This window comes from Stenella coeruleoalba (assembly GCF_951394435.1).
Source record: "Stenella coeruleoalba genome assembly, chromosome: 11".
NCBI classification, from domain to species: Eukaryota; Metazoa; Chordata; class Mammalia; order Artiodactyla; family Delphinidae; genus Stenella; species Stenella coeruleoalba.
In genome coordinates this window covers 79757934-79774303 of record NC_137157.1, presented here as the reverse complement: position 1 = coordinate 79774303, position 16370 = coordinate 79757934, and the positions used below count along the sequence as shown (strand labels likewise).

The window sequence follows — 16370 nt, the reverse complement described above, 5'->3', positions numbered from 1 at the left end:
GCTCTGTTTTCTCACTTACACTTGGTATCATCAAACTTTTCATTTGTAGCCATTAGATGGGTATATAGTCTATCACTATAGTTTACTTTGGATTTTCCTGATTACTAATGAGGTTGAGTATCTTTTCATTTTTGTACTGACAATTAGAATTTCTTTTATGAAGTGCCCATTAAAGTCTTTTATCCAGTTTTCTGCTGGGTTTTTGTGTTGGTCTTTTTCTTAATGATGCACAGGCATTCTTTATACAGTCTACATGGTAACACTTTATTGTTTATGTGTGTAACAAACATCTTCTCCCAGTCTGTGACTTGCGGTTTTATTCTCTTTATAGTGTCTTTTGATCAAAGTTAACTTAATTTTAAGAAGATTCAATTGATCAGTCTTTTCCTTTATTGTTTTTAGTTTTTGTTTTGGGAAATTCTTTCTACGCCAATAACAGAGATATTCTTTCTCCTTCAGAGTATTCTCTGTTTATTTTGGCCTTTTACATTTAGGTCTTCAATCCAGTTGAGTTGAATGTTTATATTTGGTTTGATTTTTATATTTGGCATATGGTAGTAGGGGATCTGGTTTTATTCTTTTCCATAGAGAAAATCAGTTGGCCCAGGACTGTTTATTAAAAAGCTGGTCTCCTCACATTGATCTGAAAATTCCATCTCTGACATTTAGCAGATATCCATATTTACATGTCTGGGCTCTCCGTTCTTTTCCTTTGGTCTATCTCCGTACCAATACCACACTGTCTTAATTGCCATAGCTTTATAATGTCTTGATATATGAGAGGTCCAGTTCTCCCACATTTCCCTTAGCTGTTCATAACTCATGGCACTTTCATGTGCATTTTATATTCAGCTTGTGAAGTCCCACCAAAAAAAAGAATATTTTGAGAGGAATTACACATCTATTTTAGGAGAATTGACATCTTTGATATTGAGACCTCCAGTACATAAGCATGGTGTATGTTTCCATTTATTTGAATCTTTTTCAATATTTTAAATAAATTTTTATAATTTTCTCCAGAAAGACCTTGTATACTTTTATTAGGTTATACATTTATTCTAAATACATTTATTCTTTAGGTACTATATATTTTTTGAAGTTATTATAAATTATGTTTTTTAAAATATCATTTTCTTATAGTTTGTTGCTGGTGATTAGAAAAGCTGTTGATTTTTATATATTGACTTTACAAACAGTCAACCTTGATACACTCCCTAGTTTTAATAATTTATATGTTGATTATTTTGTGTTTTTTGTATTCTCAATCATGTCATTTCCCAATAATGACAAATTTTTTTTCTTCCTTTCCAATTCTTATACTTCATATATTGTTTTCTTGCCTTATTCTACTAGCAGTTCTTCCAATACAGTGTTGAAAGGGTACTGATAAAAGATCTTCTTGTTTTGGATTGTGAAAAGAATTCTTTCAGTGTTTCTTCGTTAATATTTCTGAATCTATTAGGATAATCATATTTTTCTACTAAGCTGCTATTGTGGTAAATTATATTCATTAATTTACTAATATTAAACCAGTCTTGTGTTCCAGGGATAAAGCTGTCTTGGTCATGATGGGTTATTCTCTTTATACATTTCTGAATTTTGTTTGCTAATATTTTGTTAAGATTTTTGTATCTTTGCTCATGAATGAGATGGGCCTATAGTTATCCTTTATTGTATTGCCCTTGTTGAATTTTAATATCAAATTTCTATAAGCCTCATAAAAGGAGTTGAGTTTACTATATATTGGGATAGTATGTGTAAGAAAGAATATAGGAATGTGCAGGTTTTTATTTCTCTTTGCTTCGTTTTCTGTCAGTTAAAGTTCTCTAGGGACAAATATATGATATATTTATATGTAGAATCTTAAAAGTAATACAAATAAATTTATTTACAAAACAGACTCACAGTCATAGAAAACAAACTTAGAGTTACCAAAGACAAAGTGGGAGGAGGGATAAATTAGGAGTATGGGATTAACAGATACTCACTTCTATGTATAAAATAGATAAATAACAAGGATTTACTGTATAGCAGAGGGAACTATATTCAATATCTTGTAATAACCTCTAATGGAGAAGAACCTGAAAAAGTACATATATTATATATATGTACAATTGAATCGCTTTGCTGTACACCTGAAACTAACACAATTAGTGTGTCACAATTACATATTGTGAATCGATTATACCTCAATAAAAAAAAATTCCTTACAAATTTTTCCATTTCATCTAAATTTTCAAATTTTTAGAATAATGTTTTTATAAATTCATGAGAATTTATCTTTTATATCTCTAGAGCATCTAAAATTATGACCCCATCTTCATTCCTATCTTTATTCATTTATTCCCTCTTTCCTTATTTTGGAAAAATCTTGCCATAAGGTTATTAGAGTTTCCAATGTTTTGGAAGAACCTATGTTTAGCTTTTTTGATCTGTACTAATTTGTATTCTATTTCATTATTTCTGGTATTATTTTAATGATTTTCTCCTAATTCTTTAGATTTATTTTAGTCTTCCTAATTTCATAAAATAAATTATTAGCTCATTAAATTTCAATCTTTTTATGGTGTCTAGCATAATTACATTGTAGTCAGAAAATGTTTCATGTGTAATATCAATCTTTTTGGTCCAGTATAAATGCCCCATGGGTACCTCAAAACAAACAACACTGGATTTTGAAGCTGCTAGGTATAGTGGTCTATATGTCTGTCATATCAAGCTTGTCTGTTGTGTGGGTCAGATTTCTTATATCATATCATTATTTTTGAATGCTCACTCTATCAGTTACTGCTAGAGATGTGTTAAAGCTCCCACTCTTACTGTAAGATGTATTGCATTCTCCTTGTAAATATTGCTTATATATTTCAGTCTATGTTATAAGGTGCAAATGAGTTTAAACTTGTTAGGTCAATTTTAATATGAGAAATATATTCAGAGAAGCCTACATTTAGACTATAAGTTATTTTTAGTTCAGCGATTCTGATTTTTACATTTTATAAAACATTTAGTAAACTACAGTTTAGACCAAAAGGATTTTACTATCATATTTAGCAATTCAGGGTTAAAAATATTCCTGTCCCTTAACCTTGTTAACTCATTTCTGGGATGCTATCCCCCAAAAATAATAATAACTAGAAGACGAAAAGAAATAACCAGTAGATAAAAAGTTTTATACACATAGATAAAAGCACCATACATATTTATGGTAGTGAAAAAAACCAAATATACATTCGAACAATAGAAGAGTGGTTAAGTAGCACACAGCTACACGATGGTATATTATGCAGCCATTAGAATCATTTATAAAGAATTTGTAATAACACTGTAACATTATTATCACAATGATATGCAAATAATGCAGAGTATACGCTATGACTTCAATTACTATAATAACAACTGTAGAAAAAATTCTACAAGGAAGTAATTCTAAATAGTAATATTAGTTGGTGAGATTTGGTTTTCCTTTCTACTCTTTTGTGTTTTTCATATTTCCTACAATATCCATATATTTTTTTCCAATTAGATAGGGAAAATAAACTTAAAAATATAGACTAACAATACATTTCTAACTAATATTTGGGTGTACATGATTAGTCTTTCATTCTATGTTATGTTGCTGTTTAGTTGACATTTTAAAATATCAAAGTAAAAAGCCATTTAAAATGTGGGATATGGATATGTATAAAGTAAAAGTCAGTGTTTCAAATAGATGCCTTATTGTGCTTTATGTCTCATAGGTAAAGTGTTGATCGAAGGGAACCAGTGCATTGCTGCCATGGTTTCCAGTCATCTGAGCCCATGGACAAAACCAGCAACTATTGGATCCTTCAGCCCACATGTGACAGAGTTTCCAAGAAAACGAAAAGGGAGTGATTCAGACCCATCCCAGTAAGTGAATTTGTTCTTCTAACCCCAAGAAATCTTCGACTCCAGGGAAGAAAGAAAAGTATTACTTTTTTTTCTTTTAAAAACAAATTAAAACCTTTAGTTTCTTTTTATTTATTTATTTATTTTATTGAAGTTTAGTTGATTTACAATGTTGTTAGTTTCTGGTGTACAGCAAAGTGATTCAGTTATACATATGCATACATATTCTTTTTCATATTCTTTTCTATTATGGTTTATCACAGGATATTGAATATAGTTCCCTGTGCTATACAGTAGGACCTTGTTGTTTATCCATTCTATATGTAATAGTTTGCATCTGCTAGTCCCGAACTCCCAATCCAACCCTCCCCCTACCCCTCCTTGGCAACCACAAGTCTGTTCTCAATGGCTGTGAGTCTATTTCTGTTTCGTAGATAAGTTCATTTGTGTCATATTTTAGATTCCACATGTAAGTGATATCGTATGGTATCTTTCTCTTCCTGACTTACTTCGCTTAGTATGATAATCTGTAGGTCCATCCATGTAGCTGCACAAGGCATCATTTCATTGTTTTTTACAGCTGAGTAATATTCTGTTGTATATACCACATCTTCTTTAGAAAAAGACTACTTTTTAAATCATTATTTTTAATTACATGGTAATTAAAAATTTGGATAGGGTCAATTATTTATCCACCCAGCTGCCACCTCTGTCATTGACTGATCCAACTCTGAAGGTTATTAGGTATCCAGGAAGGTCAACTGGAGGTTAATTTGCTTAACATTTATGGTCACAGGAAGATATTTGCCTTCCTAATTGAAACACTTGACTTTGAGGAGAACATCTTCTTGCATGTTTGGCTTACAATAATAATCACCACTTGCTTCTTTCCTTACTTACCATTCGTGTAACAACCAACCCTTGGTTATCTGTGGCGACTTTAATCAAATAAAACTCTTGTTTTCCCTGTTTAGTAAGCCAAGTAGATTATACAATCAATGTTGAGAATACTTACTATCTCCTGGTTCATTTTTATTGCCTAATGCAGCTTGCAGTCCCAAATATTCTTTAATGACCTCCCCAAGGCTGGGGTTGATCTGGTGGAAGTAATAGGGCACAGTAAATATAGCAATCTGAAGCAATTCATTTTAGGCTGGTACTTTATGTAAATCATGAACAAAGGGAAAAATCCTGAGTGGGGGACAGGATGAGGACGTAATGAAACATCATAGCTCTTTATAACTCAGTTCTTCCTAGGACACTTTATATACTTTAGCTTCAGTTTCCAAGACAGCAGATTCAGTGTTATTCAAATATAAGTACCAACACACTTCCCAAGACACATATAAATGACTTGAAGATTATCTACTGCTTTTGGTTGTCTGTATTCTCTTAGTCTCTTCCAATAATGTGGATGATTGTAAATAACTACAGTTGATCAAGTGCCAGTCTATCTAGAACTGTTTGCTGTGCTACATCCTAGGCTATCAGTTAGTTAGTCCCCATTCACCTCGAGCTAGAAGTGACTGTCAGTCCTTTTTTATTTTCTTTAGAATCATAAGCACCGTTGTTCTTTCTTAATATCTAAATAAGAATGTGGCTTTCAAGTGAGAACTAGAGTCACATGATTTTACGCGACGTAGGGGCATGGTTGAGACCTTATAGTGGTTTTGAGAGTGAATGGGAAAATGAGGGCAGTGACACGGGAAATACTAGAAACATGCAAAGTAATGACAGATAATGATTTTTTTGGCAGAAGGCAACACTAGAGATTATTTAGTCAATTACCTGCATTTTAGAAAATGAAGCAGCTGGAACTCAGAAATGTCAAGTGCCTTGCCCAACATTATCCAGCTAGCTGGAACGCCTGATTGTCAGTGTGGTAGTTTCCTCATTACACCCTGGTTCCTGTTTCTCTGCAACTGGAGGGGAGGGTGCTTCTAGCACATGAGGACAACCATGCTGTCCATTTTCCAGCATGTCTGGTAGGGGTGACCCAAGGCCTCCCTCCTTCCAGGTCAGGAATCATGAAAGAAAAAATGGTGGAAAAACGTTCTCAGAATCCCTTTTCCTATCTCCTTTCAACAAGGGTAGAAATACCAGCATCCAGTGGCAGCAGGTAAGTCCTGGACTATCATTTGACATAATTCCTACTTGAAGACGGCATATAGTAGCAGCAGAAAGAGAGCGTACACCCTACTGATTTGCCCATTATCTATCCCAGAGCTTCTCCATTCTGCCCCAATCCTTCTTTCATCCCACCATTTTCCATTCTCTCTAATGAAATGAGGGATGTCAAAGTACTTTATGGATTTTACGAAGTACTGACTGTATAGCGTCCTTCCCAGAGACTTGGGGCATGAAGTTGATTTCATTGGTGGAGCCTCCAAGTGTTGGATATATTTAAACAAAGAAGAATATATGAGAAGGTTCACCCTTTCTGCAGCACTATTGGGTTTGAGTGGAGAGCTGGTTCTTTAAAACAGTCATTGATGAAGATACCTTGGAAGGTAGTCATTAACATTTACTGAGTACCTGCTATATGATACCCAGTAGACCAGGTGGGAGACACACAGATAAGATACAAGAAACTTGTACAAATGGGAAAGATACAAATAGTTATTGCACATCATGATAGCTTCCATAAGGGGGACCCTAGGTATTATGGCAACAAGGAAAGTTGGGTATTTACATAATATTGGGATCAGGGTGAAGGACAGCTTCCTGGAGATGTTGAGTTAAGCTAAGTTTTGAATGAAGAATGGAAATGAGCCATTCAGAGCAGGAGTAGAGAAGGTACTTTAGGCAGAAGGAACAGCTGTGCAGAAGCACAGAGTATGAAGCAGCGCACTGCTTGATCAGGAAACAAGTGGTTGTCACAGTAGAGCGGAGGGCACACCAGGAGGTGAGGTGGGTGGGCTATGAGACTTGAGGGGTAAACGTGGACTAGGTCATGAACCTCTGCGGAACTAAAGCGTCAGAAAAGTGTCTTTGCTAAAGAATCTGAAAAGTGTCTTGAATGCAGTAAGGAAAATGGAAGGATTTTAAGCATGAGAAGAGCTTGATCAGATTACATTTTTAAAACCTTGCTTGCCTTTGCACTTTTTAAAAAAACGTTTTATTGTAGTAAAATATATGTAACATAAAATTTGCTGTTTTAACCACTTTTAAGTGTACAATTAAATGGCATTAATTACACTCATGGTGTGTACAACCATCACCACTGTTTCTGAAACTTTTTCATCACCCCAGTCAGAAACACGGTGCCCACTAAATAGTAGTTCTCCGTACCCCCTTTTCCCCCAGCCCCTGGTAACCTCTAGCCTACTTTCTAGCTCTAAGAATTTGCCTGTTCTAGACATTTCACATAATTGGAATCATACAATATTTGTCCTTTTGTCTCTGGCTTATTTCACTTAGTGTAATGTTTTCAAATTCCACCTACGTTGTAGCATGTATTAGGATTTCATTCCTTTTTACAGCTAGATAATATCCCATTGTATGTATATACCACATTTTGCTTAACCATTCACTTTTTGGTGGATATTTGGGTTGTGCCCACCCTTTGGCTATTGTGAATAATGCTGCTATGAACATTGGTGTACAAGTATCTGAGTCCCTGCTTTCGATTCTTTTGGGTATACACCTATGAGTAAAATTGCTGGGTCAGATGGTAATTGTTTTTTCTTTTTTTTGGAGATTCATCAGTTTTTAAAATTAATTATTTATTTATTTTTGGTTGCATTGGGTCTTCGTTGCTTGTGTGTGGGCTTTCTCTAGTTGCAGCAAGCGGGGGCTACTCTTTGTTGTGGTGTGCGAGTTTCTCATTGTGGTGGCTTCTCGTTGCGGAGCATGGGCTCTAGGCGCATGGGTTTCAGTAGTTGTAGCATGCGGGCTCAGTAGTTGTGGCTCAGGGGCTCAGTAGTTGTGGCTCGCAGACCCTAGAGCACAGGCTCAGTAGTTGTAGAGCATGGGCTTAGGTGCTCCGCAGCATGTGGAATCTTCCCAGACCAGGGCTCGAACCCATGTCCCCTGCATTGGCAGGCGAGTTCTTAACCACTGTGCCGCCAGGGAAGCCCCTCAGATGGTAATTCTATGTTTAGTTTTTGAGGAACCACCAAACTGGTTTCCACAGTGCCTGCACCATTTTACGTTCCCACCAGAAATGTGTGAGGGATTCAATTTCTCCGTTTTCCTGCTGGCACCTGTTATTTTCCATTAAAAAAAAAGTTATCGTAGTAAGTGTGAAGTGGTACAGATTTATATTTTGAAAGGACCACTCTGGAAACAGCATGGAGGATGGGCTGAAGGAGGAAAATCCAGCAGGCAGAGAAAACAGCTGAGAGATGTTTGCTAGGGAATAGGTTTTTCTGCGCATTGGTCCAAGAGAGTGGCCCTAGGCAGCAAGGGCATGGAAAGGGAGGGACACATTATGGCACATTTAGAAGATAGAATCTCTAAGATTTCGTGCTTGTTCATGGCGGGGAGCGGAAATGTAGGAAGCATCCAGGTTTTCTGACTTGGACACCTAGATGGAGGATGGTATTTTCATTCACAGAGGCTGAGGGAAAGATGATGAGTTCAGTTTTGGCCACAATGAGAGTGTGATGTTTATGGGATCTTTAAGTGGGTGGATGGATATGAAGGTCTGGAACTCAGGGGTGAGGCCTGCCCCGGAGATGGAGATTCAGACACCATTAATGTACAGAGAGCAAGTGGCCTGGCATGGATGCATGTATGGAGTGGGAAGACTGGGGGGCTCATGGAGGAGGGGACGCCTACCCAGAAGGCTCTGAAGTGGGAGCGACGTCTCAGAAACCGAAGGAAGAAAATTTTAAAAAGAGAAAGGCATAGAAAGCAGCAAATCTGGGGCTTCCCTGGTGGCGCAGTGGTTGAGAGTCCACCTGCCGATGCAGGGGACACAGGTTCGTGCCCTGGTCCGGGAAGATCCCATATGCCGTGGAGCGGCTGGGCCCGTGAGCCATGGCCGCTGAGCCTGCGTGTCCGGAGCCTATGCTCCGCAACGAGAGAGGGCACAACAGTGAGAAGCCCGCATACCACAAAAAAAAAAAAGAAAGAAAGAAAGAAAAAAAAAGAAAACAGAAAATCTGGAGGCTGTTTTGACCGTATTTGCTTCCAATTTTGTTTGTGTTTCATTGATTTAGGGATTCAAAATGCAGTGAAAGTAGTTTTCAAGGAAAGCTTGCACTGTGTTTTGGAAAAATTATGTTACTGTGATATAAGATGCTACACTAAGAAAATGCATCTAAGTAATGTGAATGTTATTAATATCAGAGAGCTTATTAAAATTCATAAATATTATGACTGTAGACCAAATGCCAGCATGGAGAAAAATACAAAGAGCAAATTTACTAATTATCTAGGTGCGTGCTGCAAACAAAGAAATGAATTATATGACTAACAACGTCGTGCCTTTATTCTATTCTGCAGGGGACCATTAAATAAAAGTGTATTTGGATTTCCTAAGTACAATAGGTTTGGATTTCACCAAGGAAGCAAGTTCAGTGAGTTAATTTGCTAAAACACGTATAATCAAAGCAAAAGCATGATTTAAAACAGCCAAACTTTACCTTTTGAGATTGAAGTAATGTATATGTATATATAATTCCAGACCATTAGGAAGAAAATCATTCGTCTATATAATTATTTTCTGTTTTAGTCCATAAATATGAAGTCAGGCAGAAAAGAGAAAAAAAAAAGAAGCTGACTTAATCTAACCCTCTCTTTTGCTTCAAAGAAGCTGTTTAATTTTATACCATAGAGCAGGCTGACAATGATCAAGGCATAGAGGAAGGTACACCAGCCAGCATAGAATAAGTTTCACTGGCCTCCTGTTAGGTCTGTGACCTTGAGTGGTGATTAACCTTACTGGGCCTCAATTCCTTCATCTGTAAAATCGGGGATAGTAATAACTACATGATTCTTAAATGCTGTGAGAATGAAATAACACATGTGAAAATATTTTTGATAAACTATCATCAAAGCTATTTATTTAGACAGTGATAAGGAAAAGCATCCTTTGATTAAGGTTTTACCTTAGTGGTCCTTTTTTATTTGGAATATTTATATGCATCTGTTCATAAATTTTATTAACTTTTCTATAAACAACATATATTTATCTTTTGTAAGCAAAAAATATTCTTGAAACCTCAAATAAAATACACCACATGAATAAAATAGTTCAAAGGTAGGTCAAACTTTTTTCAAAGCCTGGAAAATGATCATTGTTGAGTCGTCTAAGAGGGAAATTTGGCAAGATGAGTCAGAAGCCTTAAAATAGTTATCCGTAAATTGTTTGTCTAAGGGTTTATCCCAGGAGAATCATCAAAGATGCATGTACCACAATAGTATTAGTCATACTATTGATAATATTGAAAAATTAGAATATTGAGATATCTAATAATAGAAAATTATTAAATAAATTGTAGTGCAGCTAACCAATGGGCCACTATGTAATCATTACAAATCATATTCTCCAAGAATATTTGAAACTATGGGAAAATATTTATGTTACAGCATTAAGTGAATAAGGCAAGACATGAAAAATTTTACACTATGATCTGAATTTTGTTTATTTTATATATATATACACATATATATATAACACACATCTACATAAATATCCTCCCATGCCCCACCACCACCCCCATAGCTAAGTAAAATAGTCAAAGCTGATTTTTGTATGAATCTAGACACATGTCTAGGAAAGAGATTGGAGGGAGACCCATTGAAATATTGACTGTGGTTATTTCCAGATGAGATTATGGGTGCTTTGCCCTGAATTTTTAAAATGCCCTTTCAAAAAGTGATACATTTGGGAATGTATTTTTTAAAATACATATTTAAAAAGACCTATTCCTTCTGCATAGTTTTTTAATGTGGAAAGTATTCTATCACCATCAGTATATTTCACTTTGGTAGTGGTCTGGCGACTACATTTCTGAATGAATAAACACACACCCATAGAGCACATGTATGTATGTATATGTATATATAAATATTTATACACACACATATATATACATTTAGTATATTCTGCTAAGGCATATACTAATGTGAAAATTAATATTATTGGCAAGTGATCGGTTTCCAGTTTTTAAAAATATTTCTTACCATCTAGATGAATTTTCAGGTAAAATGAATTCCTTTTGATTAAAGATCTGAGATTCTTAATGTATTTTCAGGCTATTTTAATAGAGCTATTATAAAATTTTTGGCTAATCCATCAATTGTTTTAAAAATAGCTATTTTATTTAATGTTATCTCTATGAACATTATATTCCTTTTCAAGATTGGCATGGGATAATTTCTAAATAGAACGGTAATTATCATTCATTGTCAGTTCACATAGTTTTGTTACCTGATGGGGATGAGGCACCTGTCAACTTGTAGGAGAGGAGCCCATGCAGACAGTAATAATAGGAGAGCAGGAGTAGGAGAGCAGCCCATGCAGACAGTAATAATTGTTTCAATTAGGAGCTCAGGGTAGCATGTATAACTAAAGACTTAATAGGAATTAGGATGATTGGACTTAATCCCACATTTATTTCTCAAGAATTACCAAAAATCTGTTTCATGTAGTTTGATATTTTATCCTGCTTTTTTGTAGAATGGAAGATGGTGAACAACAAGTAAAAATGAAGTCCTTCAGGTATACTGAACTGTTGAGAGGGTACACGGTGGGTGGGAGAGGTCGCACATGTAGACCGTTAGCTAAAGCAAATGGTGATGTCAAGGTAGAATGGATTCATGAATATTAGCTTTTTCTCATATGTTCTGCTCTGAGAAGATGCAGATACCTCAGGCCCAAATTGTGGCGCTCATAAGTTCCTTTTGCTCTGATGAGCTCATTTCCAGCTCTGGAATGCATGCAGGGAGTCAGGTGGGTGATGCCAGCAGTTCTGCTTCTCTGTCAGAGAAGCCAGGCAGATCCCACAGGGCAGGGTCCCTGCCGCGTGCCTGCCTGCCCTGAGTCCAGAGCATTCCCGAGCTCCCTCAGCCCTGCTGGACCACCTTTCAGCATAGGAAGTCTGAAATGGGAACTCATTTCCTTCTCCACGGAGCCAGAGACCCCTGCCTTGAAGTAATGCAGCCACTCAGGGTGAAGGAGTAGGACTGACTGGAAATAAATACAGTTCTAAAAAAACAAAACAAAACCATCTGGTACCATCATCAGATACATTATACCTTTTTTCTCTATCTACTTGAATAACATTTTGGCTTACATGTCTTTAAATTTTTCTCAGAATAGCTATTTATTGAAAACAACTATTATTTTCTTGAAGCACTAGAGAAAACCTAATTCATCCAATAAGCAAATCAGAATTACTTACAAGGAGTGTCTGATTATTAGGAACCATCACCATAAAGTCTGTCACTTGTTTCATCATATTCTTTCAACATCAACAAGTTTTTTTTCCCTACATCTGGCAACATGGCCAGATCTCAGTTTTGCTTTTTCTCCATTTATTCTGTTTTTTTTTTTTAATATGACTCTGCAGAACACTGACATGGTTCAAAGTGACAGTAACAGTTCCCAGAATTAAGAGCCAGAGCCCTGATAAATTATTAAGCAGAGAACTTGCCTCTGGGTAAACATGCCCTTCTTTAATAAAATTCTTTAAGAAGTCTTTTCAGGTGCACCTCCTTCAAGTAAAGTACCTTATTCAAAAACTGGCTATTTCACCTTCCTCTGTCTTTCCTAGCTCCCAGCATCATCATTCATTATTCCCAAGTGACCTTGTTCCTACCTGTTCTCATCTCCCTCAAAACCCAGGCTCTAAGAGAAGTCACTTTCCCTTCTGCTGTACATTCCTGGAATCAGGCATCTCTTTCCACTGCTACTGTCCATGCTAATGGGTAATATTGTTAGAAAGAAGAGGTGAACATTATAGCAAGTAGATAATCATAACATTTTAAAAATCATAAATCTTTAAAAAGTTCTCATGGGGGAATTCCCTGGTCCAGTGGTTAGGACCCAGCGCTTTCACTACTGTGGCCTGGGTTCAGTCTGGTCGGGGAACTAAGATCCTGCAAGCCGTGTGGTGTGGCCAAAAATAAACATAAATAAAAATTGCTCATGAATAGACCAAAGTACGAGCAGATAACTGCATTTTATGTAACTACACAGGTAACTTGAATTCCATCCAGTTCACCCCAAAGTACTTATTTTGTTCCAGGAGTGCCATTGGCCAAGCGTGAATGGTTGGGCGGATGGAGCTCCATCAGCGCTTCCTGCCTTGGCCCCACTCTTGCATCTAGTTTAAAGTCTCTAAGAACAGATGGGGAGGAGTCTCCTATTTTTCCTCTTTCCCATTAGATTGCCTTCCCCAAACTCTTCTTCTTCTTTTTATTCTTTTGTTGTAATATAACCTTTTTCTTTTTTTTTTTTTTTTTCGAGGTACGTGGGCCCCTCACCGCTGCGGCCTCCCCCGCTGTGGAGCACAGGCTCTGGATGCGCAGGCTCAGCGGCCATGGCTCACGGGCCCAACCGCTACACGGCATGTGGGATCTTCCCGGACCGGGGCACGAACCCGTGTCCCCTGCATCGGCAGGTGGACTCTCAACCACTGCGCCACCAGGGGAGCCCTTTTTATACTTTTTAAGTCAGTTTAAGTGAAGGTTTCTGTCACTTGTAACCACAAGATTCTTTCTTTTCCCCACTCAGAACCTAGATATGTTTATTTTATTTAATTTATTTTTTTATTTTTTTATTGGAGTATAGTTGCTTTACACTTCTGTGTCAGTTTCTGCTGTACAGCAAAGTGAATCAGCCATATGTATACATATATGCCCTCTTTTTTGGATTTCCTTCCCATTTAGGTCACCACAGAGCACCAAATAGAGTTCCCTGTGCTTATACAGCAGGTTCTCATTAGTTATCTACTTTATACATGGTAGTGTACATATGTCAATCCCAATCGCACAATTCATCCCCTCCTTCCCCCTGGTATCTATACATTTGTTCTCTATGTCTGTGTCTTTATTTCTGCTTTGCAAATAAGATCATCTATAACCACAAGATTCTTAACAAATCTTAAGAGAGAGTGCTTAGGTTGCATAACTTGTTCAACGTTTCACATGTTGCCAATATTTCTCTTATGTCAATGCAGCTGAATGACCATTTTACCCTGGGAAGAACCAGTTCTCTCTTGGGCTGTGGCGACCACTTTGCTGAGCACTGTGATAATAGCAGGAGGCTCGAGAGACCGGGGCCATGTGTGGTTCAAGTTTCAGCCTCATGCTCATAGACAAGTCACGTAACCTCTGAGTTAGAAAAGGGGCACAGAGATGAGAGGGGATTAAGTGACATCACATCGTTGTGGTTTCATCCGGAGGCCAAGACTGCCCCTCATCTGCTGAACTGGCTGCTGGGGAGTGTGAATGAGGCCCCCCCAGACTAGGCTGCCAGATAAAATACAGGACACCTGGCCAACTGTGAATTTCAGATATGTAATGAAGACTTTTTAGTACAAGTATGTCCCAAATATTGCATGAGGATATACTTATACTAAAAAAGTATTCACTGTTTATCTGAAATTCAAAGTTAACTGCGCGTCCTGGTGCCCCGAGTGCCCTCCCATGTTCAGGCTCCTCAGGATGTGTACTCCAGGGAAAGTGACTCTGCAACTTCAGTTTGACCACGTGGCTCAAGCCATCTCAAATATTTAAGAACTATTTTAAGAACTAGAATTTATAGGAGTCTGGTTATTTGGCTCTTCAGGGTGAAGAAGGGAGGGAGGGTCTAGAGCTAGTCTAGTGGCATCACCAATCAAGATAAACCCTATAGAAGGAAGAGTAATCAGGGCTGGCAGAAGAAGGATTAAAATGGGGTCAGCTGCAGAGAATGCATTCAGTTTGGGATTTCTTGAGTTTTAGGGGGCTTATGAATCCCTGAGGTGCATAATTTTAGTTCTGAAGGTTGGGAATTGGATAAAGAATGAATGAGATAGGGATTGAATGGTAAGTAGCTTATGAGTAGTTGTAAAGCCTTATGAAGGTGTGCAGTCCCTTAGGGTGAAGCTATAGGTGAGGAGAGAGTGGTGTCAAGTGAGGGGTCTCTGGGGGGCCAGTATTGAAGGACAGAGGAAGAGCTGAGTAGGGAGGCTAAGGGGGCGGAGCTGAGCGGAGAGGCTGGAGGAGCGGAGAGGTCACAGAAGCCAGCGAAGAATGAGAAATGGCAGTAGTGTCAAATTCAAGGCAGGGATCACCTGGGGTTGCATAAGATGAGTATGACCTCTGCTAGAGTAGTTGTAGTGGAATGGGGGCTGGGAGGATGATTTGATTTCAGTTTTTTTTTTGGCTGCACTGGGTCTTCGTTGCTGCCCGTGGGCTTTCTCTAGTTGCGGTGAGCGAGGGCTACTCTTCGTTGCAGTGAGTGGGCTTCCCGTTGCAGTGGCTTCTCTTGTTGCGGAGCACGGGCTGTAGATGCATGGGCTTCAGTAGTTGCGGCACACAGGCTCAGTAGTTGTGGCTCACGGGCTTAGTTGCTCCATGGCATGTGGGATCTTCCTGGACCAAGGATCAAACCCGTGTCCCCTGCATTGGCAGGCGGATTCTTAACCACTGCATCACCAGGGAAGTCCTGGGAGGTTGATTTTAATAGGAGAGGCACCTGGGAGATGAAACGTTAAGTGGAGACCGTACTCTCAGGATGCTGGCCAAGGAGGGAAGACATTAGCAAGGAAAAAAAATCCCTAGAATTCTGGAAAGGGATTTCTTCCTCAAAGGGAAGAGACTTGAGCCCATTTATCGACGCATAGAAGGAGCTGTGAAAGAGAATGAGCTTAAAATGCTGATAACTGTGCAAGCAAAGACCAGAAAGGAGTTAGCTTTGAATAGAAGGCGGCCCATTCTTCCTCTACGACTGGAGGGAAGCTAAAAAACCACCTGCTGCAGCTCTCACACAGAGGTCTTAGTTCTTGAAGGTTTCAGGGAATAAGGTCAGGAAGGAAGGAGCAAGGGTATGGGGGGTGGAGGTAAAAGCAGTGTGAATGAGTGCCACTCCTGCCTCTTCCCTGAATGCCACCTGCAGGGCCAAAGTCGGGAGGAAGAACAGTGGGGGCTTGCTGGCCTCACCCGTGCTCCCACTGCTGCCTCTGGAGTCACTGGGGGTCTGTTAAATGTTAAATATAATGGAAGCTCTTTCTCCTTCTTAGAGAAGCGCATAGCCAAACCGAAAAGCGCAGGAGAGATAAAATGAACAACCTGATTGAAAAACTGTCCGCGATGATCCCTCAGTGCAATCCCATGGCACGGAAACTGGACAAACTGACAGTTTTAAGAATGGCTGTTGAACACTTGAGATCTTTAAAAGGTGAGTTTGAAAATGGCCTCCACACTTGGATTTGTGAAGTCTTCCCTGTAATTGAAGTCCCTGATGGGTTTGTTTTGTTGTTATTGGCTACTGAGATTTTATACAGATGTGTCTTTCAACTTTATAGGTATTCATTTTGATGCTTGTCCGTATTCTGTACATGGAG

At 38.2% G+C, this 16370-nt stretch overlaps 1 protein-coding gene across 6 annotated transcripts in view; it reads left to right on the top strand.

Moving 5' to 3' along the window:
- The window catches only part of BMAL2 (basic helix-loop-helix ARNT like 2), an 88262-nt gene that overhangs the window by 35063 nt on the left and 36829 nt on the right, over positions 1-16370 (top strand). For 4 of the 6 annotated variants that reach the window (XM_079935890.1, XM_079935888.1, XM_079935891.1 and 1 more), the window contains 3 exons: positions 3738-3888; positions 11498-11539; positions 16047-16204. In XM_079935890.1, the coding sequence (XP_079792016.1) occupies positions 3738-3888; positions 11498-11539; positions 16047-16204 (351 nt within the window). Of the gene's footprint in view, positions 1-3737; positions 3889-5884; positions 5987-11497; positions 11540-16046; positions 16205-16370 lie in introns of all 6 variants that reach the window. The other 2 variants (XM_079935893.1, XM_079935889.1) reach the window with 2 other exon arrangements.